Source organism: Pseudochaenichthys georgianus, unplaced genomic scaffold, assembly GCF_902827115.2.
Source record: "Pseudochaenichthys georgianus unplaced genomic scaffold, fPseGeo1.2 scaffold_970_arrow_ctg1, whole genome shotgun sequence".
Lineage (NCBI taxonomy): Eukaryota > Metazoa > Chordata > Actinopteri > Perciformes > Channichthyidae > Pseudochaenichthys > Pseudochaenichthys georgianus.
This window is the reverse complement of record NW_027263493.1, coordinates 5,001-31,201: the sequence shown is the minus strand read 5'-3', so window position 1 is coordinate 31,201 and position 26,201 is coordinate 5,001. Positions and strand designations below refer to the sequence as shown.

General features: G+C 50.7%; 2 protein-coding genes across 2 annotated transcripts in view; one reads left to right on the top strand and one right to left on the bottom strand.

The window, feature by feature from the left end:
* Positions 1 to 24,203, bottom strand: part of nob1 (NIN1 (RPN12) binding protein 1 homolog) — a 43,754-nt gene extending 19,551 nt beyond the window's left edge. Inside the window, exons 1-2 of the mRNA XM_034080250.2 lie at positions 24,138 to 24,203; positions 11,101 to 11,173 (exon numbers count right to left, since the gene is read on the bottom strand). The gene's annotated coding sequence lies outside the window, so the exon portion shown is untranslated. The remainder of the gene's footprint in view (positions 1 to 11,100; positions 11,174 to 24,137) is intronic.
* Positions 1 to 26,201, top strand: part of wdr59 (WD repeat domain 59) — a gene marked incomplete at its 3' end in the record, with an annotated part of 36,756 nt that overhangs the window by 7,355 nt on the left and 3,200 nt on the right. The window contains exons 5-18 of the mRNA XM_034080251.2: positions 2,704 to 2,784; positions 3,011 to 3,048; positions 3,232 to 3,320; positions 3,614 to 3,730; positions 9,923 to 10,000; positions 10,266 to 10,422; positions 10,832 to 10,911; positions 11,051 to 11,180; positions 12,874 to 12,977; positions 18,214 to 18,378; positions 18,818 to 18,913; positions 20,831 to 20,935; positions 21,423 to 21,544; positions 25,920 to 26,073. Coding sequence (XP_033936142.1) covers positions 2,704 to 2,784; positions 3,011 to 3,048; positions 3,232 to 3,320; positions 3,614 to 3,730; positions 9,923 to 10,000; positions 10,266 to 10,422; positions 10,832 to 10,911; positions 11,051 to 11,180; positions 12,874 to 12,977; positions 18,214 to 18,378; positions 18,818 to 18,913; positions 20,831 to 20,935; positions 21,423 to 21,544; positions 25,920 to 26,073 — 1,516 coding nt within the window. The remainder of the gene's footprint in view (positions 1 to 2,703; positions 2,785 to 3,010; positions 3,049 to 3,231; positions 3,321 to 3,613; positions 3,731 to 9,922; positions 10,001 to 10,265; positions 10,423 to 10,831; positions 10,912 to 11,050; positions 11,181 to 12,873; positions 12,978 to 18,213; positions 18,379 to 18,817; positions 18,914 to 20,830; positions 20,936 to 21,422; positions 21,545 to 25,919; positions 26,074 to 26,201) is intronic.

The window sequence follows — 26,201 nt, the reverse complement described above, 5'->3', positions numbered from 1 at the left end:
TCACTGACTCTCTGACCTCTGGTGCGTTCACTGACTCTCTGACTCTCCGTGGTGCGTTCAATGACCGTGGTGCGTTCACTGACTCTCTGACCCTCTGTGGTGCGTTCAATGACTCTCTGACGCTCTGTTGCGTTCACTGACCGTGGTGCGTTCAATGACCGTGGTGCGTTCAATCACCGTGGTGCGTTCACTGACTCTCTGACCCTCTGTGGTGCGTTCAATGACTCTCTGACTCTCCGTGGTGCGTTCACTGACTCTCTGACTCTCCGTGGTGCGTTCACTGACCGTGGTGCGTTCAAAGACCGTGGTGCGTTCACTGACTCTCTGACGCTCTGTGGTGCGTTCACTGACTCTCTGACTCTCCGTGGTGCGTTCACTGACAGTGGTGCGTTCAATGACCGTGGTGCGTTCACTGACTCTCTGACTGTCCGCGGTGCGTTCACTGACCGTGGTGCGTTCAATGACCGTGGTGCGTTCACTGACTCTCTGACGCTCTGTGGTGCGTTCACTGACTCTCTGACTCTCCGTGGTGCGTTCAATGACCGTGGTGCGTTCACTGACTCTCTGACCCTCTGTGGTGCGTTCAATGACTCTCTGACGCTCTGTGGTGCGTTCAATGACCGTGGTGCGTTCAATGACCGTGGTGCGTTCACTGACTCTCTGACCCTCTGTGGTGCGTTCACTGACTCTCTGACGCTCTGTGGTGCGTTCACTGACTCTCTGACTCTCCGTGGTGCGTTCACTGACAGTGGTGCGTTCAATGACCGTGGTGCGTTCACTGACTCTCTGACTGTCCGTGGTGCGTTCACTGACCGTGGTGCGTTCACTGACCGTGGTGCGTTCAATGACCGTGGTGCGTTCACTGACTCTCTGACCCTCTGTGGTGCGTTCACTGACTCTCCGTGGTGCGTTCACTGACCCTCTGTGGTGCGTTCACTGACCCTCCGTGGTGCGTTCACCGACTCTCTGTGGTGCGTTCACTGACTCTCCGTGGTGCATTCACTGACTCTCCGTGGTGCGTTCACTGACTCTCTGTGGTGCGTTCACAGACTCTCCGTGGTGCGTTCACTGACTCTCCGTGGTGCGTTCACTGACTCACTGACTCTCCGTGTTGCGTTCACTGACTCTCTGACTCTCTGTGGTGCGTTCACTGACTCTCCGTGGTGCGTTCACTGACCGTGGTGCGTTCACTGACCGTGGTGCGTTCAATGACCGTGGTGCGTTCACTGACTCTCTGACCCTCTGTGGTGCGTTCACTGACTCTCTGACTCTCCGTGGTGCGTTCACTGACTCTCCGTGGTGCGTTCACTGACTCTCCGTGGTGCGTTCACTGACTCTCCGTGGTGCGTTCACTGACTCTCTGATGCTCTGTGGTGCGTTCACTGACTCTCTGACTCTCCGTGGTGCGTTCACTGACTCTCCGTGGTGCGTTCACTGACTCTCTGTGGTGCGTTCACTGACCGCCTGACTCTCTGTGGTGCGTTCACTGACTCTCTGTGGTGCGTTCACTGACCGTCTGACTCTGTGGTGCGTTCACTGACCCACTGACTCTGTGGTGCGTTCACTGACTCTCTGTGGTGCGTTCACTGACTCTCTGTGGTGCGTTCACTGACCCTCTGACTCTCTGTGGTGCGTTCACTGACTCTCCGTGGTGCGTTCACTGACCCTCTGTGGTGCGTTCACTGACCCTCCGTGGTGCGTTCACCGACTCTCTGTGGTGCGTTCACTGACTCTCCGTGGTGCATTCACTGACTCTCCGTGGTGCGTTCACTGACTCTCTGTGGTGCGTTCACTGACTCTCCGTGGTGCGTTCACTGACTCTCTGACTCTCTGTGGTGCGTTCACTGACTCTCTGTGGTGCGTTCACTGACTCTCCGTGTTGCGTTCACTGACTCTCTGACTCTCTGTGGTGCGTTCACTGACTCTCCGTGGTGCGTTCACTGACCGTGGTGCGTTCAATGACCGTGGTGCGTTCACTGACTCTCTGACCCTCTGTGGTGCGTTCACTGACTCTCTGACTCTCCGTGGTGCGTTCACTGACTCTCCGTGGTGCGTTCACTGACTCTCCGTGGTGCGTTCACTGACTCTCCGTGGTGCGTTCTCTGACTCTCTGTGGTGCGTTCACTGACCCTCCGTGGTGCGTTCACTGACCCTCCGTGGTGCGTTCACTGACTCTCCGTGGTGCGTTCACTGACTCTCCGTGGTGCGTTCACTGACTCTCTGTGGTGCGTTCACTGACCGCCTGACTCTCTGTGGTGCGTTCACTGACTCTCTGTGGTGCGTTCACTGACCGCCTGACTCTCTGTGGTGCGTTCACTGACTCTCTGTGGTGCGTTCACTGACCGTCTGACTCTCTGTGGTGCGTTCACTGACCCACTGACTCTGTGGTGCGTTCACCGACTCTCTGTGGTGCGTTCACTGACCGCCTGACTCTCTGTGGTGCGTTCACTGACTCTCTGTGGTGCGTTCACTGACCGCCTGACTCTCTGTGGTGCGTTCACTGACTCTCTGTGGTGCGTTCACTGACCGTCTGACTCTCTGTGGTGCGTTCACTGACCCACTGACTCTGTGGTGCGTTCACCGACTCTCTGTGGTGCGTTCACTGACTCTCTGTGGTGCGTTCACTGACTCTCTGTGGTGCGTTCACTGACCCTCTGACTCTCTGTGGTGTGTTCACTGACCGTGGTGCGTTCCTGTCCTCAGTGATCTGGACTGGTCCTGGTTTGAACCGGAGCTTCTCGTCACCAGTTCAGTCGACACGTACATCTACATCTGGGACACCAGGTGGGAACTCACTCTATACTGTACTATCTTATATTATATTATACTATATTATATATATTATGTTATATTATATATATATTATATATTATATTATATATATTATATTATATTATATTATATATATATTATATTATATATATTATATTTATCACTTTATTGAAAAACATTGTGTTATTATTATTGTGTCTATTTCATCTTTCTTTGTGTGAATGCTGTTTCTCTGCAGGGACACGAGGAAGCCCACGGTGGCGCTGTCCGCTGTCGGTGAGCTTCATCTGAAGTTCATTGCATTACTTATCTGTCCTGCTGTTGTTGTTGTTGTTGTTGTTGTTGTTTTCTCTTTTTGATCTGAAATAATAGTTAAAATGATCAGTGTTTCGATAAACTCCTACAAAGCATTGCGTTCCCGCTCCTCGCTCTGAAGACTCAGATCTGTGTGTTCCGCAGCCGGGGCGTCTCAGGTGAAGTGGAACAAGAGGAACCAGAACCTGCTGGGCTCGAGCCACGATGGAGACGTCCGGATCTGGGACAAGAGAGTGAGACTCACACACACACACACACACACACACACTCACACTCACACGCTCACGCACACGCTCACGCACGCACACACTCACACACACTCTCACACGCACACACACACACACACACACACACACACACACACACACACACACACACTCTCTCTCTCTTCAGCCCCACATATCAATATTTCTACATGATTTCTTGATTACAAACCTTCAGTGAAATGTTTTCTTCAGTCGCCAGTTTTAGTTTTTTCTAGATAAATCCCACAGATCTGTAACAAGTGTGTGTGTGTGTGTTTCAGAAGCCCAGCACGGCAGTGGAGTACGTGGCGGCTCACCTCTCAAAGATCCACGGCCTCGACTGGCATCCCGACAACGAGTTCGTGTTCGCCACGTCGAGCCAGGACAACTCCGTGAGGGTGAGCAAAACCAGCGCACCCCGAGGGAGGAGCCTGTACACTGCAGGGTTTCCCACACAGACTATACGTGGGCCGCCCAGGTATATTAACGGCCGCCCGGGTATATTAACGGCCGCCCGGGTATATTAACGGCCGCCCAGGTATATTAACGGCCGCCCAGGTATATTTCGCGACCCATTTAGGTTTTTTTTTTTTTTTTACAATTTATTTTTTTATTGGTCCGTGACCACGACGCCATCTGTGATCGATTAACTTGTGGAAAAGGCTCCCTTGCTCTGATCTCGCCTCCTTCTGGCCTGTTAAGTGGCCTGCCTCACACAGGGTGACTGGCTGTCCACTGTCATACAGATCATAAATCAAAGCCCTTGATTGGTCTCTGTGTCATTCAAGCTCGGGATAAGCTCAGCTCAGGTGAGGTAAAGGACTCTCTGAGTGTTTAGATAGTTAACTTAGTCTAAGTTCTCAGTGGGTCTCAAACGGTGTGGTCACCAGTTATGTAAACGCATATTTCCATTTGAGAGGGGAGTGATTAGTAAAATATGCATGAATAAATAAATAAAAAGTTAACAAGGTGAAAAAAGGTAAGATACACTTTTAAAACATGTTGAGAGAAAACTAGTCTTTGCTGCTGCCTCAAAGAGGAGCAGGGGGGAGAGGAGGGAGACGGGAGGGAGAGGAGGGAGAGGAGGGAGACGGGAGAGGCTGGTTCAGGAGCACAGACACACTCACAACTATAAATGAACAATAAATTAATAAACAAGTTTCAGTGTTTTTTTCATATTGGAAATGGTATGGTATTGGTTATGGCCATGATTTTATGATTATTGAAATGCATACAGTTCTGTTTAATATAGGTGTTCCCATAGATCTAGTCTCTTTATTTCCCCCTCAAAATGCACCAGATTGATGCATCTAACTCCAAAATAAAATCTTACCGGGGGGGCATGCCCCTGGACCCCCTTAGAGGATTTGAGGTCGACCCCCACTAAAAATCACATGGATAGGTTCCTAAATACATTTATAAATACATTTATTTTTTAAATAGTAACCCATTTCCATATGTTCATGTGTGGGTAGTAGATTTAAACGATAGGGCTATCATTATGGGCCCTGCCTGTACCTGTTCGCTCTGCCATCGCGTGAAGGGTCTGCTAACAAGCGACCAACAGAAAGGTTCATGTTGTTGCACTGACTCTCTGCGATGCGTTCACTGACTCTCTGCGATGCGTTCACTGACTCTCTGAGAGGCGTTCACTGGCTCTGAGAGGCGTTCACTGACTCTGAGAGGCATTCACTGACTCTGCGAGGCGTTCACTGACTCAGAGAGGCGTTCGCTGACTCAGAGAGGCGTTCGCTGACTCTGAGAGGCGTTCGCTGGCTCTGAGAGGTGTTCGCTGACTCTGAGAGGCGTTCGCTGACTCTGCGAGGCGTTCGCTGACTCTGAGAGGCGTTCGCTGACTCTGAGAGGCGTTCGCTGACTCTGAGAGGCGTTCGCTGACTCAGCGAGGCGTTCGCTGACTCTGAGAGGCGTTCGCTGACTCTGAGAGGCGTTCGCTGGCTCTGAGAGGCGTTCACTGGCTCTGAGAGGCGTTCACTGGCTCTGCGAGGCGTTCACTGACTCTGAGAGGCGTTCACTGACTCAGGGAGGCGTTCACTGGCTCTGAGAGGCGTTCACTGGCTCTGAGAGGCGTTCACTGACTCTAAGACTCTGAGAGGCGTTCACTGACTCTGCGAGGCGTTCACTGACTCTGAGAGGCGTTCACTGACTCTCTGAGAGGCGTTCACTGGCTCTGAGAGGCGTTCACTGACTCTGCGAGGCGTTCACTGACTCTGAGAGGCGTTCACTGGCTCTGAGAGGCGTTCACTGACTCAGAGAGGCGTTCACTGACTCTAAGACTCTGAGAGGCGTTCACTGACTCTCTGAGAGGCGTTCACTGGCTCTGAGAGGCGTTCACTGACTCAAAGAGGCGTTCACTGACTCTAAGACTCTGAGAGGCGTTCACTGACTCTGAGAGGCGTTCACTGACTCTCTGCGATGCGTTCACTGACTCTCTGCGATGCGTTCACTGACTCTCTGAGAGGCGTTCACTGACTCAGAGAGGCGTTCACTGGCTCTGAGAGGCGTTCACTGGCTCTGAGAGGCGTTCACTGGCTCTGCGAGGCGTTCACTGACTGAGAGGCGTTCACTGACTCTGAGAGGCGTTCACTGGCTCTGAGAGGCGTTCACTGACTCTGAGAGGCGTTCACTGACTCTCTGAGAGGCGTTCACTGGCTCTGAGAGGCGTTCACTGACTCAGAGAGGCGTTCACTGACTCTAAGACTCTGAGAGGCGTTCACTGACTCTGAGAGGCGTTCACTGACTCTCTGCGATGCGTTCACTGACTCTCTGCGATGCGTTCACTGACTCTCTGAGAGGCGTTCACTGACTCAGAGAGGCGTTCACTGGCTCTGAGAGGCGTTCACTGGCTCTGCGAGGCGTTCACTGACTCTGAGAGGCGTTCACTGACTCTGAGAGGCGTTCACTGACTCTGAGAGGCGTTCACTGGCTCTGAGAGGCGTTCACTGACTCTGAGAGGCGTTCACTGGCTCTGCGAGGCGTTCACTGACTCTGAGAGGCGTTCACTGGCTCTAAGAGGCGTTCACTGACTCTGAGAGGCGTTCACTGACTCTGAGAGGCGTTCACTGGCTCTGAGAGGCGTTCACTGACTCTAAGACTCTGAGAGGCGTTCACTGACTCTGCGAGGCGTTCACTGACTCTGAGAGGCGTTCACTGACTCTGCGAGGCGTTCACTGGCTCTGAGAGGCGTTCACTGACTCAGGGAGGCGTTCACTGGCTCTGAGAGGCGTTCACTGGCTCTAAGAGGCGTTCACTGGCTCTGAGAGGCGTTCACTGACTCAGAGAGGCGTTCACTGGCTCTGAGAGGCGTTCACTGACTCTGAGAGGCGTTCACTGACTCTCTGAGAGGCGTTCACTGGCTCTGAGAGGCGTTCACTGACTCAGAGAGGCGTTCACTGACTCTAAGACTCTGAGAGGCGTTCACTGACTCTGAGAGGCGTTCACTGACTCTCTGCGATGCGTTCACTGACTCTCTGCGATGCGTTCACTGACTCTCTGAGAGGCGTTCACTGACTCAGAGAGGCGTTCACTGGCTCTGAGAGGCGTTCACTGGCTCTGCGAGGCGTTCACTGACTCTGAGAGGCGTTCACTGACTCTGAGAGGCGTTCACTGACTCTGAGAGGCGTTCACTGGCTCTGAGAGGCGTTCACTGACTCTGAGAGGCGTTCACTGGCTCTGCGAGGCGTTCACTGACTCTGAGAGGCGTTCACTGGCTCTAAGAGGCGTTCACTGACTCTGAGAGGCGTTCACTGACTCTGAGAGGCGTTCACTGACTCTAAGAGGCGTTCACTGGCTCTGAGAGGCGTTCACTGACTCTAAGACTCTGAGAGGCGTTCACTGACTCTGCGAGGCGTTCACTGACTCTGAGAGGCGTTCACTGACTCTGCGAGGCGTTCACTGGCTCTGAGAGGCGTTCACTGACTCAGGGAGGCGTTCACTGGCTCTGAGAGGCGTTCACTGGCTCTAAGAGGCGTTCACTGGCTCTGAGAGGCGTTCACTGACTCAGAGAGGCGTTCACTGGCTCTGAGAGGCGTTCACTGACTCTAAGAGGCGTTCACTGGCTCTGAGAGGCGTTCACTGACTCTAAGACTCTGAGAGGCGTTCACTGACTCTGTGAGGCGTTCACTGACTCTGCGAGGCGTTCACTGGCTCTGAGAGGCGTTCACTGACTCAGGGAGGCGTTCACTGGCTCTGAGAGGCGTTCACTGGCTCTGAGAGGCGTTCACTGGCTCTGAGAGGCGTTCACTGACTCTAAGACTCTGAGAGGCGTTCACTGACTCTGCGAGGCGTTCACTGGCTCTGAGAGGCGTTCATTGACTCAGGGAGGCGTTCACTGACTCTGAGAGGCGTTCACTGACTCTGAGAGGCGTTCACTGACTCAGCGAGGCGTTCACTGACTCTGAGAGGCGTTCACTGACTCAGAGAGGCGTTCACTGGCTCTGAGAGGCGTTCACTGACTCTAAGACTCTGAGAGGCGTTCACTGACTCTGCGAGGCGTTCACTGGCTCTGAGAGGCGTTCATTGACTCAGGGAGGCGTTCACTGACTCTGAGAGGCGTTCACTGACTCTGAGAGGCGTTCACTGACTCAGCGAGGCGTTCACTGACTCTGAGAGGCGTTCACTGACTCTGAGAGGCGTTCACTGACTCTGCGAGGCGTTCACTGGCTCTGAGAGGCGTTCACTGACTCAGGGAGGCGTTCACTGACTCTGAGAGGCGTTCACTGACTCAGCGAGGCGTTCACTGGCTCTGAGAGGCGTTCACTGACTCTGAGAGGCGTTCGCTGACTCTCTGCGATGCGTTCGCTGACTCTGAGAGGCGTTCACTGACTCTGAGAGGCGTTCACTGGCTCTGAGAGGCGTTCACTGACTCAGCGAGGCGTTCACTGGCTCTCTGCGATGCGTTCACTGACTCTCTGTGATGCGTTCACTGGCTCTGAGAGGCGTTCACTGACTCTCTGCGATGCGTTCGCTGACTCTGAGAGGCGTTCACTGACTCTGCGATGCGTTCGCTGACTCTGAGAGGCGTTCGCTGACTCAGCGAGGCGTTCACTGACTCTGAGAGGCGTTCACTGACTCTGAGAGGCGTTCACTGACTCTGAGAGGCGTTCACTGACTCTGCGATGCGTTCACTGACTCTCTGCGATGCGTTCACTGGCTCTGAGAGGCGTTCACTGACTCTCTGCGATGCGTTCGCTGACTCTGAGAGGCGTTCGCTGACTCTCTGCGATGCGTTCGCTGACTCTGAGAGGCGTTCGCTGACTCTGAGAGGCGTTCGCTGACTCAGCGAGGCGTTCACTGACTCTGAGAGGCGTTCACTGACTCTCTGCGATGCGTTCGCTGACTCTGAGAGGCGTTCACTGACTCTCTGCGATGCGTTCGCTGACTCTGAGAGGCGTTCGCTGACTCAGCGAGGCGTTCACTGACTCTGAGAGGCGTTCACTGACTCTGAGAGGCGTTCACTGACTCTGAGAGGCGTTCACTGACTCTGAGAGGCGTTCACTGGCTCTGAGAGGCGTTCACTGACTCTCTGAGAGGCGTTCACTGGCTCTGAGAGGCGTTCGCTGACTCTCTGAGAGGCGTTCACTGGCTCTGAGAGGCGTTCACTGACTCTCTGAGAGGCGTTCACTGACTCTGAGAGGCGTTCACTGGCTCTGAGAGGCGTTCACTGACTCTGAGAAGCGTTCACTGACTCTCTGCGATGCGTTCACTGACTCTCTGTGATGCGTTCACTGGCTCTGAGAGGCGTTCACTGACTCTCTGCGATGCGTTCGCTGACTCTGAGAGGCGTTCACTGACTCTCTGCGATGCGTTCGCTGACTCTGAGAGGCGTTCACTGACTCTCTGCGATGCGTTCGCTGACTCTGAGAGGCGTTCACTGACTCTCTGCGATGCGTTCGCTGACTCTGAGAGGCGTTCGCTGACTCAGCGAGGCGTTCACTGACTCTGAGAGGCGTTCACTGACTCTGAGAGGCGTTCACTGACTCTGAGAGGCGTTCACTGACTCTCTGCGATGCGTTCACTGGCTCTGAGAGGCGTTCACTGACTCTCTGCGATGCGTTCGCTGACTCTGAGAGGCGTTCACTGACTCTCTGCGATGCGTTCGCTGACTCTGAGAGGCGTTCGCTGACTCTGAGAGGCGTTCGCTAACTCAGCGAGGCGTTCACTGACTCTGAGAGGCGTTCGCTGACTCTGAGAGGCGTTCGCTGACTCAGCGAGGCGTTCACTGACTCTGAGAGGCGTTCACTGACTCTCTGCGATGCGTTCGCTGACTCTGAGAGGCGTTCACTGACTCTCTGCGATGCGTTCGCTGACTCCGCGATGCGTTCACTGACTCTCTGCGATGCGTTCGCTGACTCTGCGATGCGTTCGCTGACTCTCTGCGATGCGTTCACTGACTCTCTGCGATGCGTTCACTGACTCTCTGCGATGCGTTCACTGACTCTCTGTGATGCGTTCACTGACTCTCGATGTTGCTCTCTGCGATGCAACAGCTAACTGTCTGTGATGCGTTCAATGTCTTGCTCTGATCAAAGGTGTCTCAGTCAGAAACTATCTTCTCTTCGTTTTGTGTTCAGTTCTGGGATTACCGACAGCCCAGGAAGTACCTGAACATCCTCTCCTGCCAAGTGCCTGTGTGGAAAGCTCGGTACACGGTGAGTTTCCAACTCTGAAGGAATCTCAATGCCTTTTTACGATCATGATTTCTGCTGTGTGTGTTTTCTCACACACTCAAAGCTGTGTGTGTGTGTGTGTGTGTGTGTGTGTGTGTGTGTGTGTATGTGTGTGTGTGTGTGTGTGTGTGTGTGTGTGTGTGTGTGTGTGTGTGTGTGTGTGTGTGTGTGTGTGTGTGTGTGTGTGTGTGTGTGTGTGTGTGTGTGTGTGTGTGTGTGTGTGTTGTGTGTGTGTGTGTGTGTGTAGCCCTTCTCTAACGGTCTGGTCACAGTGATGGTTCCTCAGCTGAGGAGAGAGAACAGTTTGCTGCTCTGGTCGTCGCTCGACCTCAACAGCCCGGTCCACGCCTTCGTGGGACACGACGACGTGGTGCTGGAGTTCCAGTGGAGGCCGCAGAAAGAAGGCAGGACACACACACACACACACACACACACACACACACACCTGCACAGTGATGGCAAAAGTACACACATCCTGTACTCCAGCTGAAGTACAGATACTCGTGTTTAAACATACTCTGGTGAAAGTAGAAGTACTGACTAAACTTCTTTACTCAAGTGAAAGTAAAGAACTTTGAAATGTACTGAAGTAAAAAGTACCCATAGCTAGCAGCTGCTTTAAAGAGTACCTGACCTCCCGTTGCGTTCACTGACCCTTTGATGTGTTCACTGTCTCTCTGTGTTGCGTTCACTGACACGTTGATGTTTACTTTCTTTGTGTCGCATGATTTATGTGTTTTTTGTTTACAGTATCTTCTTCTTGTTTACAGCGTTTTCTTGTTGTTGTTGTTTATGTGTTTGTTTACTCTGCAGGCTCGAAGGACTACCAGCTGGTGACCTGGTCCAGAGATCAGACTCTGAGGCTCTGGAGGGTCGACCCTCAGCTGCAGAAGGTCAGCCTCTCATTTAATTATTAATATTATACTTTTACTCCACTAATTATAAAAAACATGTAACATTTAATAGAAATCAATATTTAAATCGTATAATTATTTTGTGTGTGTGTGTGTGTGTGTGTGTGTGTGTGTGTAGCTGTGTGTCAGTGACGTGGGGGAGGAGCTGATGGAGGGGATGTCTCTCACCGTGGAGTCGGAGAAGTCTCTTTCCTCCCAGGAGCCGGACAGTCAGTACAGCGTCGGCCTCGCTGCAGAAAACCTGACGGGTGAGAAACATTTCAGCATAAATATACAGAAATCAACTTGAACTTGCAAAACATCTAAAGAAAAACAACAGAAATGTAAAATTATGAACAGAAACACACAATTAATCAACAACAATCGACTAAGATCGACTGAACTGGGCAGAACATCTGAAGAAATCAGAAGAAATAACACCGATTAGATTAGTAACAGAAATCAACTCAAATCTGCAAAAATCTAAAAACTCCAAAACACAGATATCATCAAAGAAACAGGAAATTACGAGAATCTACAGAAATCAGCAGAAACACACAAAACATGAACAGAAAATGAATCATCAACAGAAACAACAGAAATCTGTTGAAATCTTAATTTTTAGCAGATTTTAAGTTGATTTCTTTTGATTTTATGTTAATATTTTCAGTGGTTTTCTGGAGATTTCTGTTGATATTTTTATGAAAATCCACAGAAATGAACAAAAAAGACAAAAACACTGAAATCTACAAAGATGAACTGAAATCACATGAATCAACTTAAACTTGCAAAGAAATCACAGAAAATCTAAAGAAATCAGCGGAAATCACACAAAATGTTAAGAGAAATTCTATAGAAATCAAATCTGCATAACGATCTAAAGAATTCAACACAACAGAAAATGAGAATCTACGAAAATCAGCAGAAAAGAAAACCCAAAGAAATGAATCCTAATCATCCGGAAGCTTCAGGAAGCATCCGGAAGCTTCAGGAAGCATCCGGAAGCTTCAGGAAGCTTTAGGAAGCTCCAGGAAGCTCCAGGGAGCGTCAGGGAGCGTCAGGGAGCTTCAGGGAGCTTCAGGGAGCTTTAGGGAGCTTCAGGGAGCTTCAGGGAGCTTTAGGGAGCTTCAGGAAGCTTTAGGAAGCTCCAGGAAGCTTCAGGGAGCATTAGGAAGCTCCAGGGAGCGTCAGGGAGCTTTAGGAAGCTTCAGGGAGCGTCAGGGAGCTTCAGGGAGCTTCAGGAAGCTTTAGGAAGCTCCCAGAAGCTTCCGGAAGCTTCAGGAAGCATCCGGAAGCTTCAGGAAGCTTTAGGAAGCTCCAGGAAGCTCCAGGGAGCTCCAGGGAGCTTCAGGGAGCTTCAGGGAGCTTCAGGAAGCTTTAGGAAGCTCCCAGAAGCTTCCGGAAGCTTCAGGAAGCATCCGGAAGCTTCAGGAAGCTTCAGGGAGCTTCAGGAAGCATCCGGAAGCTTCAGGAAGCTTCAGGGAGCTTCAGGGAGCGTCAGGAAGCTTCAGGGAGCTTTAGGGAGCGTCAGGGAGCTTCAGGGAGCTTTAGGAAGCTTCAGGGAGCATCCGGAAGCTTCAGGGAGCTTCAGGGAGCTTCAGGGAGCTTTAGGAAGCTTCAGGGAGCTTCAGGGAGCGTCAGGGAGCTTCAGGGAGCTTCAGGGAGCGTCAGGGAGCTTCAGGGAGCTTCAGGAAGCTTCAGGGAGCGTCAGGGAGCGTCAGGGAGCTTCAGGGAGCTTTAGGGAGCGTCAGGGAGCTTCAGGGAGCTTTAGGAAGCTTCAGGGAGCATCCGGAAGCTTCAGGGAGCTTCAGGGAGCTTTAGGAAGCTTCAGGGAGCTTCAGGGAGCGTCAGGGAGCGTCAGGGAGCTTCAGGGAGCGTCAGGAGCTTCAGGGAGCGTCAGGGAGCTTCAGGGAGCTTCAGGGAGCTTCAGGGTAAATGAGTAACTAAATGCTGTTGTCTCAGATCAGGACGGCGCTCTGATCTCCGCGGTGGGTTCAGGCGTCCCTCAGACTCTACAGCAGGAGTTCTCTCTGGTCAACCTGCAGATCAGGAACGTCAACGTGGAGGTGAGAATAAAACGATAGTTACGGCTGTAACTACGGTTCTATGAGTCCCGGATGGCCGCCAGAGGCGGTGCTTTAGCACTGGATATGTCCATCGCGCGCATGCGCAGCTCGAGTACCAATAACAACAAAGTCACCTGTGACCCACGTGACACCGGCTACATCAGCCGGTGTCGACAGAGGATCTGTTCCCAGAATCTTCTCGCGAGCACACAAGAATTCTGAGTGACAGGAAACTCTGGCGGTCATCCGGGACTCATAGAACCGTAGTTACAGCCGTAACTATCGTTCTATTTCGTCCCTACTGACCGCCAGAGGCGGTGCTTTAGCACTGGATGACCTATACCAACCATCTCCTGGCATACAGGAGAGTGTCCGGCCAGTCGTGCGCCAGGGCATCCTGACCCAATGGGCTGGTCACCTCCGCCCAGGAGAACCAGAGGGGGCAGTGCCTCGACTCTTCCGAGGCAAAGAGGTCCACCTCGGCCCTGCCGAAGAGGCTCCAAATTATCTCCACCACCTCCGGGTGAAGCCTCCACTCCCCCGGTGGAGGCTTGCGCCGTGAGAGGAAATCTGCGACCTGATTCAGGTCCCCTGGCAGAAAAACTGCCCGCAGACTGGTGAGGCGGGGGAGCGCCCAAGGCAAGAGGCTCTGCGAAACGCGGAGCAGCTGTGCGGACCTGGCGCCCCCCTGGTGGTTGATTTGGGCAACTGCGGACATGTTGTCCGAACGAACGAGCACATGCCTGCCCGCCAGTTGGGGTAAAAAGTGCATGAGTGCGAGCAACACCGCTCGAAGCTCCAGCACATTGATATGGCGTGCACCTTCCTGGGCAGACCACTGACCCTGCACAGTCCTGCCCTGCCACACCGCACCCCACCCCGAGAGACACGCATCCACAGTGACAGTCTCCCGGCGGGATGGGATGGTGCCCATGGGCACACCCCTCAGGAGATAGGCCCTGTCCCTCCAGCGGGACATAGAGTGGAGGCACCGCTGAGACACCCTGACTCTCTTGTGCCTGTGCCGCTTGGCGTCCAAGTGACGGCTGTTCAGCCACATCTGCATGGGGCGCAGTGACAACAGGCCCAAGGGCACGGCGGCTGAGGCAGCTGTCAGTCTGCCTAAGAGCCGGAGGAACTGTATGTAAGGCACCCTCTTGCCTAGTCTGAAGATGCAAAGATGGTGGGAAATGTCGTCCACACGACGAGGTGTCAAGTAGGCCCTCATGGTGACCGAATCTAGGACCATCCCCAGATAAGTGACCTGCTGGGAAGGGTCCAGGCAACTCTTCCCGGTGTTCACTGTCAGGCCCAACCGGGCAACGTGGGATGAGAGGCGCGCCGTATCCTGGGCCCCTTGGGCCCGGGACGGCGCGCAAACCAGCCAGTCGTCCAGGTATGGCAGGACCTTCATGCCCTGTGCCTGCAGGGGAGCGAGTGCTGCCGCAACAACCCTGGTGAACACCCTTGGGGAGAGGGAGAGACCAAAGGGAAGCACCCGAAACTGATAATGTCGACCCTGAAAGGCGAACCTCAAGAACCTCCGGTGATGGGATGCAATTGGCACGTGGAAGTAGGCGTCCCTCAAGTCCACGGTTGTGAACCACTCCCCCTGTGTGACAACACGAAGGGTGTCTGCTGTGGTTAGCATATGGAAGGGTAGTACCCTCAGGAATCTGTTGATTCCTCTGAGGTCCAGAACTGGACGGAATCCACCAACTTTCTTGCTCACAAGAAAGTACGTCGAGTAGAACCCCCCGCTCTGACGCAGGGGGTCCACTGGCTCGATTGCGCCTTTGGCCAAGAGGACGGACAACTCTTGGGCTAGCGCTAAGGCCTTCGCCGGGTCCTTGACAACTGTCATTCTGACCCGGACGAAGGCTAGGGGCCGGCGTCGGAACTGCAACTCGTAGCCCCGGGTTAGTGTGGAAACCACCCAGGGGTCGGAAATACAGGCAGCCCAGTAGCTGAGCTGCTGCTGGGAAAAACAGCCGACGACCGGCCCCGGGACTTCAGGGCCTAGCCCCCCGGCCCCTGGAGCCCCTCGGGGGGCGCCGGTAAGGCTCTGAAGCGCGAGGCCGCCTGGAAGCCAGGCGACCTGGGGCACGAAAGTCATTGGCCGGTTGAGTGGGCCGCTGGGAACTCTGCCGACCACCCCAGTAAGCCGGTGGCTGAGCGCGGCTGCTAGAGCGGCCCCTGGACTCGGGACGCGAAGACCCGAGAGCTGCTGCCTGGTCTGCCTCGCTTGGGCAGCGCGCTCCAGTGTCTCCAGGGCAGCTGACCCAAACAGCTCCCCTGGCTCGACTGGCACGCTACGTAGGACTCTCCTACATGTCTCCGTCAGTGGTGACTGGGCCAGCCAAACCTGGCGACGAGTCTGTACCAGAAAAGACATAACTCGTCCCAATTCCCTAGTCATTAGGGCAAAGGCCTGCAGTGATGCATCGCTGAGGCCCAGCAAAGAAGGCTCGGCCGGAGCCTGCTGCAGCGAGGCGGAGACGGCCAGCATTAGATGGGAGAGGGAGTTCCCGATACGACCCATGCGTGCCGCTGCGTCGTAGGCCCTACAGAGCAGCCCATCCGTGACCCTGCACTGAGGCTGAGGGCACCTGACCTCAGGCCTTAAAGCCTCGTCAGGAGCCAGAATCAGGGAGGCGATGGCAGGCTCAATGGGTGGCATGCCACCCAGCCCCGCCCTCGCCGGGTCCTGCATGGCAGCCAAGGTCCGGGCATCGGAACCAGTGCGGCTAAAGGCCCTGGTGTCCCTCCAGCATGCCTGGAGCTCCCTCAGGTACTCCTCTGAAGGAGGAACGGTGAGGGGGACACGGGCTGGGTTACGCCTGAAGAAGGCACTAGCCGGAGCCAAGTTGGCCTGCGGAACCGGAATCTGCAGGTGCGCCAAGGCTGTACGAATGATGGCCGCCATGGAGCCGTCCTCCCCGTCCTGCAGAGACCCCTGAGCAGAGGAGAGGGAAAACTCCTCGAGCGGGACCTCGTCCTCCGTCTCTTCATTGAAGAGGTTAGCCGAAGCCGCTAGCGACAAGGCATCCTCGTACAGAGGTGCGGCAACCGAAGGAGGGGCAGCAACCGAAGGAGGGGCAGCAACCGAAGGAGGGGCAGCAACCGAAGGAGGGGCAGGCGGCCCGCTAGCAGCCCCTATACCGGGCCCCGGCTGAAGGGCCACGAGGAGCGACTTCATCGTGTCCATGTCGGTAGCTAGCTGATCCACTTTAGAGGACAGCCTGTTCCTAGTCCTCTTATTGGGGGGTGCACCCATGGCCATCGCTCCCTCAAGTCGCCAGGGACGGTCGAACTGATCTGGGGGAGGATGTGACCAAGAGAGGTGTCCGTTGGCTGCCGCCAGACGTTCCACCTCAGTGATTCTAGCCACTCTGAGTGCCCGGGGCATGCAGCTACAGTTCATGCAGGCCCCTACTGTGAGAGCTTCCCTTAGATGCTCGAGGCCGAGGCAAGAGGGGCAACGGTCGTGGTCGTCCTCGGGCTCGAGAGAAGCCATACAGGCGCTACATGAATGAGCCATTCTGTAGGTAGCCAGATGCAGAGAAGCCGGGAGCGGGTGCGGGAACACAGCCTTCACCAGCTACCTGCCCTTCACTGGCTGAGCCGAGGCGAGTGCCAGATGCAGCGTAACCGGGAGCGGGTGCGGGAACACAGCCTTCACCAGCTACCTGCCCTTCACTGGCTGAGCCGAGGCGAGTGCCAGATGCAGCGTAACCGGGAGCGGGTGCGGGAACGCAGCCTTCACCAGCTACCTGCTTAAACCAAAACACAAGGCAGTTAGCGTCTACCAGGAGCGAGGGCGAGAACACTGCCTTCACTGGTTAATTTACAGACGAATGCCTGATGCAGCGTAACCGGGAGCGGGTGCGGGAACACAGCCTTCACCAGCTACCTGCTTAACAGAAAACACCAGGCAGTTTAGCGTCTACCAGGAGCGGGGGCGAGAACACTGCCTTCACTGGTTAATTTACAGACGAATGCCAGACGCAGCGTAACCGGGAGCGGGTGCGGGAACACAGACTTCACCAGCTACTTGTTTAACAGGATAAACACGGCAACTTTAGCGTTAAATCAAAGGCAAATGCCAGCTGTAGCTAAAGAAAAAAGAACGGCACGGGAAACTCCGGTGCTCAACCCGGCGTCAGCCGAGTGGCTGCAGCCGCTACTGCTAACTAGCCAGTACAGCTCAATGCCAATGAAGTTTAGCTCAATGCTAATGAAGTTTAGCTCAATGCTAATGAAGTTTAGCTCAATGCTAATGAGGTTTAGCTCAATGCTAATGACGTTTGGCTCAGCGCCGCGGCCAAAACAGTACAAAAGCACAGCAATACTCCTGGGAGAGGGAGCGAAAACACCTCCGTCACCAAAAGACTCAGCAAACAGACAGAATCAGGACAACTAGGCTGGGAGAGGGAGTAGAAACACTGCCGTCGCCAACCAAGCCGACACCAACCTGTCCGAACGAAGTCTCTGCGCAGCCAGCCGCAGCTCCTGGAGGACGGGTAATCCCGCGGCCCTGACTGGATGAGTCGCGAAGCTACACGCAGCCAGCTGTTTGCAGAGAATCCTTAACAAATGTTCCGAACGAACGAACGCTGTAGGCTACAAAAAATGTAGCCAAGGTACTCTCGCGCAGCGAGAAGATGAAAAGGAACAGATCCTCTGTCGACACCGGCTGATGTAGCCGGTGTCACGTGGGTCACAGGTGACTTTGTTGTTATTGGTACTCGAGCTGCGCATGCGCGCGATGGACATATCCAGTGCTAAAGCACCGCCTCTGGCGGTCAGTAGGGACGAAATAGAACCCGGAACAGGAAGACGTTGTGTTCAGGGACGGTCAGAGATGTGGGAACAGGAAGTGACATCTGTCGTGTCAAATTTTCTTATAATCATTTAAATCATAGATGATGTCTTCTACTCTGATTGCCTTTTACTCGTTTAAATAGTATTGTTTATTCTTTGTAACCAAATGTCTCTCAGAGGGGCGTGGGGAGGGGCTCCTTGCTTTCATCTAAAGTAACAGACAGAGAATCAGCACTTTGGAAACAGGGCTGCAACAGAGGGGATTATGGGCTGCAATGATCTGTTTGGTGTTTCAGCCAATCAGAGACAGGCTCTGGATATATCTGAGACCTGATATACTGATGAGAAACAGTATGATAGTGGACCTTTAAGGGAATTAGGACTTCCTCCTCACTTCCCGCTGTGTGTGCAGATGGACGCGGTGAATCGCAGTTGCATGGTGTCGGCGAACTGCGGCAGCCATCAGGTCCACCTGGTGGTCAAGTTTCCCGCTCAATATCCCAACAACGCCGCGCCCAGCTTCCTGTTCGTCCCGCCCACCACCATCCCCTCCGCCATGATGACCAAGATCCAGAAGGTACCGACGCTCCTGAACGCACCACGGCAGACATAAAAAACACTATAACGCTTATAACAAATTATAAGAAAACTGCAGAAATCAACATAAAATGTACGTAAATCACAATAAACATCAGACATATGAACAGAAATCAACAGATATAATTAAAAAAGAATCAGAAATCATGATCTTGAAAGGTATTCAAATTCCTTTTTTTTAACTGCAAATAAAAGTAAAAAAGTGTCTTCGTATTTTTGGAGGTTTGATGTAAAATTCAATGAAACATTTGTATAAATGAATCGTATTCTGAATTATACCAACATGTTGTTTTCATGTATTTTATTTATAATTCCCTGAAGTATTTTTCTCTGTCAAAATAAAAACTGAAAGCAGAATCTCCCAGCGCTCCTGAACGCACCACGGCACTCTTTTACTTAAACGTGGTTTTTTTTTTCAGATTCTAACGGACACCTCTCTGCAGAAAGTGAAGAGGAACCAGAACTGTCTGGAGCCGTGCGTCCGACAACTGGTGTCCTGCCTGGAGTCAGACATGGTGACACACACACACACACACACACACACACACACACACACACACACACACACACACACACACACACACACACACACACACACAAAACTACCAGACTCAGGGACAGGGGCGGACTGGGACTCAAATTCAGCCCTGCAATCTAACCCAGTCCGGCTACGTCGGTGGGGGGGGTGCATCAGGAAAAAAAATACAGTAACCTACTATTACTATTAGTTATTAGAAATCAGCTGTTTATTATGCAGTTCAAGGGATAATTCTCACCTAAAGAGGGAGGACACTCCTCAGATGTCTTAAACACATGGGACATCGTAAACATACAGTACTATTTGTTATTAGTTATTGTAAGGGAAACTTCTGCAGCAATGGAGAGTCAGGACTCAGAGAGACGCGAGGAGAGTTGGAGCTTTGATGTCCAACACTGAATGTTTATTACAAGTATCGGCCGGAGAAATTCACATCACAAGTCACACAGCCAGAGATTCTGACTGCCCTGGTGGGTTGCCGTGTCAAATCTGCCCAGCCCCTCTCTCGATGCACCTTTTAACTAGTTTACAGAGAGTTGATCCACATATTGGGGGATGGTGCGTAAACACTGGGAACACTGGAGATACCCCCAACATCTGGAGATACTCAATCACCCGCCTGACTCGTAGGCTCTGTGACGAGAGATGACCGGTCATTAAACTGAGAACGAGAGCAGCGGCACATTCGTCACGGGAGATAACGAGTCAGGGTTGGTCGTAAATGTCAACACACAGAAAAGTTTAAATATCTAGAAGTAAAGACAGAAATATTCTTTACAGTTATTACAAATCAGCTGTTTATTCGGCTGCATTTCAAGGGATGATTCTCACCCACCTCTTGCTCTTGCCCTGCACTTGTATGTGCCAGCTGGTTCTTCCACCATCCGTCCCTCATCGTGAACGCAGGAGGCTGGCTGTATATCTGAACTTGCGCCCTCATCATCCTCTTCATCATCTTGCACTTGTTATGAGCTGCTGATGATCTGTCAGTTTGCGACATTTATATGCTTCACCTGCGAGTGACTTCACCTTTTTTTCTCTTGCCTTCTCGGCCCCACCTTTTCTTTTAGTGTTCTTTGTCCATGTGTTTTCATTCTCCCTGTCTGCCGCGGCGTCTAATCCCTTCTCTTCTTCGCGTGGGATTATCTGACAGATAAGAACCACACAACTGCATTAGCGGCCGCTGTCGCCCTCTGTCGGTTGTCAGCGCAACTTAAAAGATGACATTTTTTAAAAAGGGCCGGCCGGTTGTGGCTAGAAAGGATCTGTAGAAAGGACCCCACCTTTTTCGGCTCAGAAATACATCTACAGCAGTAACATGCAACATACACATGAATGCAGCAGCAATATTAACAGAGAAACATCAGACATAATAGTCGAACACTGAAAGGGAACATGGCATTGCACCAGGAGCTATCTTGGGACTTTTACTGCGACAGCGTTGACTTGCCTGTGGATAAAAAATAAACCATAGTGTTGGTGATCTACAGTGTTGTCATTCTTCTTTGAACAGCAAGACCGCTAGCTCCCTATTTCAGCCTTGACGACCGGCCGTTCTCCAGATTCTCCAGATGGCCAGTCCGCCCCTGCTCAGGGACAGTTTCATCCCAGAACATCCACATGTTTGCAACTCGTATATCAATATTCCAATGACTCTAGACTATTCTGCACTGTTTCTATCATATTCTGTTTCTATCATATTCTGTTTCTATCATATTCCGTTTCTATCAAATTCTATTTTATTTACTTGCACTATTTTATCTGTTTCATTGTGTTGGTCTGATAAAGGAGCCTGTGACCTCAGACTTTCATTGACACACTGCAGCTCTGCTCACATGACAATAAGAGCCTTGAGTCTTTTAAAAGCCGCCTGACAGTGTGTTTTCTCTCTCAGACGCAGGAGGACAGTCCTTCCTCTGGACCTTTTGTCCTCTCAAACCCCGTCACCCCCGCCATGCAGGCGTTCCCTCGGGTCACCAACACCTACGGGTCCTACCAGGTAACACACACACACCTGCAACACACACACACACACACCTGCTACACACACATTCTTCGTAACATAATATAATGCAATTACATATCTGCCACCGACCAATCAGAACACTCAACTCAGCTGTGTGATAGAATATAATGTAACAAACCGACCAATCAGAACACTCAACTCAGCCGTGTGATGGAATATAATGTAACAAACCGACCAATCAGAACACTCAACTCAGCCGTGTGATAGAATATAATGTAACAAACCGACCAATCAGAACACTCAACTCAGCCGTGTGATGGAATATAATGTAACAAACCGACCAATCAGAACACTCAACTCAGCCGTGTGATGGAATATAATGTAACAAACCGACCAATCGGAACACTCAACTCAGCCGTGTGATGGAATATAATGTTAAAGTTAAAGAGATCCCTGTCACTGTGAAACCGATCCTGTTTTTAGCGTGTACATTTTAAACTTGTGTTTGTTTTTCCCGCAGGACGCCAACATCCCGTTCCCTCGGACCTCCGGCGCTCGGTTCTGCGGCACCTGCTGCCTGGTGTACTTCACCCGACCAATCACCATGCACCGCTCGGTCCCGCCCACTGAGCCAACCCCAAGGTACACACAGTGCTTGAATTGGAATCAAAACGGTGCCAGTACTCTAAATCAGCAACTGTTTCAAGTCCATTTATTTATACAGCTCAAAAACAAGTATTTGGCTCAAAGTCATCGTACATCCTATAATGCTGGTGGGTTCGTCTCTTTACTGTATATTTTAGGAAGGCTCACTGTACTTAAACAAAAGGACTCAGGGTGCATCTGAGATTAGAGGAGGTACAGTAGTAAAGTGCTATTTTTATAAGTGGGGATTGGACCTGACACCCTAGGGGGGTCCGGGGGCATGCTCCCCTGGGAAGACGTTGTTTTAAATATTGAAGTTAGATGCATCAATCTGGTGCACTTTGAGAGCAACATGAAGAGATATACGAATACCTCTCAACATCCATAATGAAACAACTGTCAACAGATTTACTTTTTCTTTATTGATAAAAGAAAGTAAAGCCTGACTCCTACTGGCGGCTGGTTAAATGACTCCTCGTCCCTGAGTACACTCACCATCTTTCAGCAGGAAAGGAGAGAGGGAATCCTTGTCCGGCGACAACCGCTGTCTTTTTGCACTATTATTAAGCCATGCTAACATTTTAGAAATGCTAACGTTATGTGATGTCTTTTCTGCTCTAGTCTATCGCTGTGGCGCGTCATAGGTACGCTGGGAATATTTGTTATCATGCGTCAATCAGGGCCGGACTGGGACAATAAGTCAGGCGGGAATTATACACCCAGCCAGGCCACTACCCGTTTTTTGTGCCATTTTGCTGGATTTATTTGTCAATATTTACAGCGTTGCTGCCCATAGTGATAGCCAGAGGTGTGGACTCGAGTCACATGACTTCACCAATTTGATGACTTGAGACTCGACTTGAAAAAATCACAAAACACTTGCGACTCGACTTGGACTTGAACACCAATGACTCGGGACTTGACTTGGACTTGAGCCTTCTGACTTGAGGTGACTTGATACTTTTATTCAGAGGTCTCCAACACGCCGATCACGAGATGCCGCTAGAAGACCAGACTCCCGTCGGGGAGAGCAGAATCTCCAGCCGCTCCTATTCTTGCTGAGAAACCTTGCAGGCAGGGGCGGGTCTTTATTTAGCTGGGCCACCATGCGGCCAATCATATGCGAGGACACACTAGGATCATACCATTATGTGAAAGAAGGGTGGGGGGCACAGCAGGTGTAGTGGTACAGGCCAGCTGCACAGAGCCGGATTTAAATGCAAGCGCGTCCGAAAAAGTCAAGAAAATTTGCGAAAACCGAAAAAAGAAACAGCGTCTGGCTGCTTTTCAATGATACTGGAGAAAGTAAAGCTGAGTGCAGGATTTGTAAAATGAAAATAACTTTCAGAGCAGGTTTTCTCTTTGGTAACCACTCAGGATTTACTTTCAGAGGTGGGAGAAGTTCAGATCTTGTTTGAGTAAAAGTACCAGAGTGTAGGAATACTTGGTTACAATAAAAAGTCCTGCTTTCAAAATGTTACAAGTAAAAGTACAAAAGTATTGGCATCAAAATATACTTAAACTGCCACCTTCAGAGGGATCTGGGACTGAAAACTCATCTCTTTCGACTCCACTTCGAGCGATAGAACTACTAACAAAGCACTTATATACTAACAAAGGGCTGGCTTACCTAAAGCCAGTTAAGTAGCACTTGAAATGTTTAGCTGTATGAAACCTGATGTACTTTATGATTCTGTTTTCTTCAAGGTTGTATTTTGTTGGTCGAATGCACTTATTGTAAGTCGCTTATTTTTTTTTAAATGTTGGACTTAAATGCATCAATCTGGTCCTTTTTGAGGGGGAAATAAAGAGACTACACCAAACAGAACTTGTTAGAGTCGGTGAGGGCTGATAATTTATTCCTGAAAATTACTCTGACCTACTAATTGACCTAACTGAAGTTATTGAGTGTATGTAAGTTTACTGCTTGGCTCAGATCCACCAACGTCAGCCAGATCTCCCCTCTATTAACTCCATGAAGAACCAGGTTCAATTAACTGCTGTTTCAATTCAGACGACCCTCTTAATCGGTTTAAGCGATCCCGAAGGATTTTGATATCAGTAAATGAGGTGTGGCCCTACCTAAGGGTGAGTGTGGCAGGGTGCAATCTTACCTTTGAAGCAGGAGAGGAGAGCGCAGATGTCTTTTAAGTTGTCCCAGTCCAAAAGGTGGGATCAGTTTATTTGAAGAAAAATAGGTCCAAACTAATACAGGGTTTTTACCTTCTCTCTTTACAACATTATAATCATACTAAACATATCATTCTGTGATCATGTTCTAATATGAAACTTTAATTCACAGTTTTACATTTATTACCATAATTTGTAATTTCAACTGCATCAAGGCATTTCCTCTTAAAAGACCGGTGATAATAAAAAGCACATTCAAACTTTCATTTTCACCCAATCAATTTCACATCAATTTCATACCTTTCTTCCGACACAGACGGCGGGAATAACATTCAAAAACCCATTCCTATCCGCATGAATTCGGAGGAAGATTCCTCACAGGTGGCGGGCCTAATATTCATACACGTTCACCCATCAAATCATTCCACTCATTCAACCAAGAAATTTGAGGGATATTTACCAAGTCTGAGAGAACCTTACCGAGAGCTATTAACCCAGCTCTGAGGACCAGAGCTTACCGGGAGAGAGCATACCAGGGGAACCCCCCCCCCTCTCTCTCTCCGGTTTGCTCCCTCTCCGCCAGTGTCTTTATGCTCAACAACAGGATATAAAAACCTAAAGACACCTCCTCCATACCCATATTTGTGGAAACTGGGCATGGCCTCTGATGTACAGGACTGGACATGACCAGACATATTCTATTGGCTATGATATAAGACACACCTTCCCATGTTTGTGTAAAAAGGACATGACCCCTACTCTGCAGGACTTGCAAAATATTATTCTCGGCTTTGACATAACCACCTTTTTGGGGCCTCAGTGTGTTTCTCCCCCTCCCTGTGTACTGCTGTGAGGGGAGAGGGGAGAAACTGCCTTCTCCCCTATCAGTGACACCCATAAACCATTATGGGCCTTACACTCAACTTAACAAACCACTTTGTTTTGTTTATGCAAGAATATAGAAACATGTGAAGCATTTCATTGTGGGTTATTCAAGAATATAATTGATTATATTTGATTATAACTAACTTTAATTAAAATTATTCAACCTAATATGAAGATCTCAACAAACTGTATACATTTAAATAATCATAAAATCATAAGTACATGATTATCATTCATTTCCAATATGAAAAAACACTGAATCTTGTTTATTTATTTGTTTTTGGTTCATTTATAGTTGTGAGTGTGTCTGTGCTCCTGAACCAGCCTCTCCTGTCTCCCCCCTCTCCCTCCTCTCCCCCCCTCTCCCTCCTCTCCCCCTCTCCCTCCTCTGCCCCTGCTCCTCTTTGAGGCAGCAGCAAAGACTAGTTTTCTCTCAACACGTTTATCTTGCCTTTTTTCACCTAGTTAACATTGTATTTGTTATTATTCATGCATATTTTGCTAATCACTCCCCCCTCAAATGGAAATATGTGTTTACATAAATGGTAACCGAACCGTTTGAGACCCACAGAAATAACTTAGACCAAGTTAACTATCTAAACACTCAGAGAGTAATGTACCTCACCTGAGCTGTAGTTATCAGTCTCTCAGTCTGACAGCAGAGGACTCTCCTCCACCTTGTTGACAGCTCCTTATATCCGTTAGCGCAGCTAGCTAGCACCAGATGCTAACAACAATACCAGTAACCGGTGCGCACGCTTTCTCACTGAACGCACCTTGCCGGTACTCAGTAAGACGTGCCGGTACCACATGGGTACAAATCAGAAGTGCCCTGCGTACCGGTGAGTACCGGCCCAATTCAAGCACTGGGTACACACACACACACACACACACACACACACACACACACACACACACACACACACACACACACACACACACACACACACAATTCTGTTTATTTCTTCAGAATTTAGGTTGATTTCTTTTCGATTTTACATGTTTTGTTTGATACATTTATGTTAAAGAGAAAAAGAAAAGAGATGGTTTTATGTTACATCAATATTTAAGATAATATGTTAAAGCCACTGTGTCCACTGTCACTGAACGCATCAAAGATAATTAGTTTATCGCCAACAGAGTTACACAAACAAGGATTTAGCTTTGATGTTTCATGGATGAAAATAAATCCAATAATTTGAAAACTAGGAATATATTTGAAGTAGTTCTTTTTTTTTCAAGTGATTCAGTTTGAAATGACATTAAATATGTATTTATTTGTGTGTGTGTGTGTGTGTGTGTGTGTGTGTGTGTGTGTGTGTGTGTGTGTGTGTGTGTGTGTGTGTGTGTGTGTCAGGTCTCTGTCAGCGCTGTCGGCCTATCACAGCGGAGTGTTGACTCCCATGAAGATGCGTTCAGAGTCTCAGAGCACGCTGCGGTTATACAGCGGCAGCCCCACGCGCTCCGACAAAGACACGGTGTCCATCTCCTCCTTCTACTACAAAGAGCGGGTAAACACACACACACACACACACACACACACACACACACACACACTCACACACAGGTTTGTTTTCGTCAGTTTGTCTCTTTAACTTTTTCTACTTCTGTGTGAACTGAACTGTATGGAAGTTCATTA